General features: G+C 49.6%; 1 protein-coding gene across 1 annotated transcript in view; it reads right to left on the reverse strand.

Moving 5' to 3' along the window:
- The window catches only part of NDRG1 (N-myc downstream regulated 1), a 55872-nt gene that overhangs the window by 41574 nt on the left and 11325 nt on the right, over positions 1–2973 (reverse strand). Inside the window, exon 2 of the mRNA XM_010834777.1 lies at positions 2055–2135. Coding sequence (XP_010833079.1) covers positions 2055–2117 — 63 coding nt within the window. The 5' untranslated portion in view covers positions 2118–2135. The remainder of the gene's footprint in view (positions 1–2054; positions 2136–2973) is intronic.

Genomic DNA, 2973 nt, shown 5'->3' on the forward strand with positions numbered 1-2973 from the left:
AGAGTCCCTGCTCTGCAACGAGAGAAGCCACCGCAGTGAGAAGCCCACACCGCAACTAGAGAAAAGCCCAGGCAGCAGCAGCGAACTAGCACAGCCAAAAATAAATCAAATAAATAAACAAAATTATTTTTAAAAGATGCTAATATGTATTTGCATCACCTGGGAGTTTTTCTGTTTCTTTTTTTCTTTTTTTTCAAGACTGTGTCAAAGATGCAGTCAGAAGAGGAAATGGATTTGAAGCATACATACATAGTGAACAGTGTTGGCGTTGGCCAACTATGGGCCTCTACCTTCCTCCACCTTCTTTTTGTAAATAAAGTTTTATTAGAACACAGTAAGCCCATTGGCTTCCATACTGCCTAGGGCAGCTTCCAGGCTGTAACTGTAAAACTGAGTAGTTACAACAGAGACCATGGGTCTTCAAAGCCTAAGACACCTTCCAACTCATCCTTTACAGAAGACGTCTGCAGACCCCTCATGTGGGAATGATATCGAGGATTCTGCAGCTTCCCCTGGTCTGGCTTCTAATCCTATCCAATCGACCTTGGGAAATTCTCTTCCCATCAAAATGAGTTTCCATTATCTATATAATGGAAAATAGAAAGATGCGTCTCACCTTCATTAAGAAAAGTCCATGATATACACACACCGCTATGTTTAAAATGGATAACCAACAAGGCCTGTATAATACAACTCTGCTCAATGGTATGTGGCCGCCTGGATTGGAGGGCAGTTTGGGGGAGAATGGATACGTGGAAATGTGTGACTGAGTTTCTTCGCTGTTGGCCTGAAACTATTACAACATTGTTAATCAGCTATACCCTAATACAAAATAAAAAGCTAAAAAAAGAAAAGTCCACGAAATAATGGACCTAAGACAGAGCAGCCACGTGCAGAGTCATAAAGGAATTAAATGAATAAGTCCATTTACCAGCGGTAGCTGGCCTGAGTTTGGCTCCACGCCCCACACTTTGTAACCATGTGACAGAGAAGGACAAATTAACCTCCCGGAAACTCAGCTTCCTCTTCTGTAAAATGGGGACAATCACAGAACCTAGTGTCTGATCAGCCACAGCCTTATCCTTTAATTTAGCAGGAAATAACCTATGAAGTATGATTAGTCCAGAAACCCACATGCAGGGCGGGGCTGGTGTATGTTAATTATTACTTTGGAAAGCATTTAGTTGACCTCAAAGTAACCCCACTTTTGAACCCAAGCTTTACATTTTACAAAAGGTGTCTCAGCACAGGCAGTCACAAAACTCAGTGAGAACTGGGATGTGAACGTGGTTTAAAAATACAGTGTCGACCATGAAAACGAAAAGGTTTCTCACATCCATCCACAGCCAGACCAGGACGGATCATGCCAGGCTAGGCTATACAGCAGGGGAGTCTGCTTCCAACAAGGAGGTCTTGTTGACTTGAAAGGTTTGGCCAAAAAAAGAGGGTGATAATTGCAGCAACACGAGAACACAAGCACAGCTGGTCCCCTTCAAACTGCTCCACGTGAATTAACCCCCTCCATCCTCACCCTGGCCCCATGACACTAGTCCTAGGGTCACTGGTTTTTAAAGTTGGGGACCTGGAGCATGAAGAGGTTGAAGGATTCACCAGTGGTCACGGAGCAGCAGAGTGTCGCAGGCAGGACCTGAACCCAGGCAGTCTGGTCCCTTACCCACTGAGGTGGGGCAGAGCCGCTGGGCAACGGGCTTCAGGGGCAGGTTTAGAACCACAGGATGTTAAAGGTGGAGGTGCTTGGAGGAACTCTGGTCCAGTGCCCCTCTCATTACAAATGAGATTGGTGAGGACAGAAAAGCCAGAGGTGGGCGAGGCACCTTAGCCCTTGCCAGCCAAGCTGGGGCCTGAACTAGAACCTCCTGGCCTTTTGCAACAGGACAAGGTGACCTGTGGAAACCAGGAAGCAGTGGACATATGCGTATGTGTGCATGTGTATGCACACATGTGTGCATGGATGTGTGTTCCTACTGTGCACACACATATGTCCATATACGAGTGGGGGTGGGAGGGGGTGTATCCAGGGCTTCTCCACTTACCTCCCCTTTCTCCACCAAAGGCTTCACCTCGGCGAGGTCCACGTCCTGCAACTCCCGAGACATGTCCTTGATGTCACGTGCCTGCACAGAGACAGAGGCCAGGGGGTCAGCAATTCCGGCTGCTAGGTGTTTCCAGACAGAAGCAAAACTGAGGCCAGGGAGGAAGCCTTCACTCCCCAGACCAGCAGTTTCTACCTCCCGCCCACCACCCCGACCCAGTCTTGCCCCTGGGGATGGAGGGAAGTCTGTTTCCTGGGACAGGAAACTGAGGCTTTTGGACAGCTCAGTCGGTAAAGACTTTGCCTGCAATGTGGAAGACTCAAGTTCAATCCCTGGGTCAGGAAGATCCCCTGGAGGAGGAAATGGCAACCCACTCCAGTATTCTTGCCCGAGAATCCCACGGATAGAAGAGTCTGACAAGGCTACAGTCCATGGGGTCACGAGAGGTAGACACAACTTAGCCACCTAACCACCACGGCACTCCAAACCAGGCCCTGACACCCAGGCCAGGCCCACTCACCACACCAAGGACGGATGTTTTTCTCTGCACTTTAGAAGGAGACCCACGTCGCTGCCACATCCTGAAGTCAGACAGCCCCCCCAGCTTGACAAGCAAAAGAGAACAGAAGGTCCCTGAGGCCGGCCATGGGGAGGCATGGCATTAGCTCCCTCCTCTTCATCCCCACACCAGTGAGATATCCCCAACAGAGGGACGGCCACAGAGACAGCCCCATGTTCATCTCTGGGCAGGGTACTCTGCTCCCTGCTAGGGTGGGGTGGGGGGAGCGGGCAGGAGAAGGGACTATCTCAAGCCAAGATGACAGGACGGACCATTTGGGAAGACTGTGAAAGAAAAAAGATCTTCAAGGCACAAAGCACTTGATGAGCCAGAGCGGGGGCAGGAAAGCAGGGGAGGGGG

The sequence above is a fragment of the Bison bison genome, unplaced genomic scaffold (assembly GCF_000754665.1).
Source record: "Bison bison bison isolate TAMUID 2011002044 unplaced genomic scaffold, Bison_UMD1.0 scf7180017864036, whole genome shotgun sequence".
NCBI classification, from domain to species: Eukaryota; Metazoa; Chordata; class Mammalia; order Artiodactyla; family Bovidae; genus Bison; species Bison bison.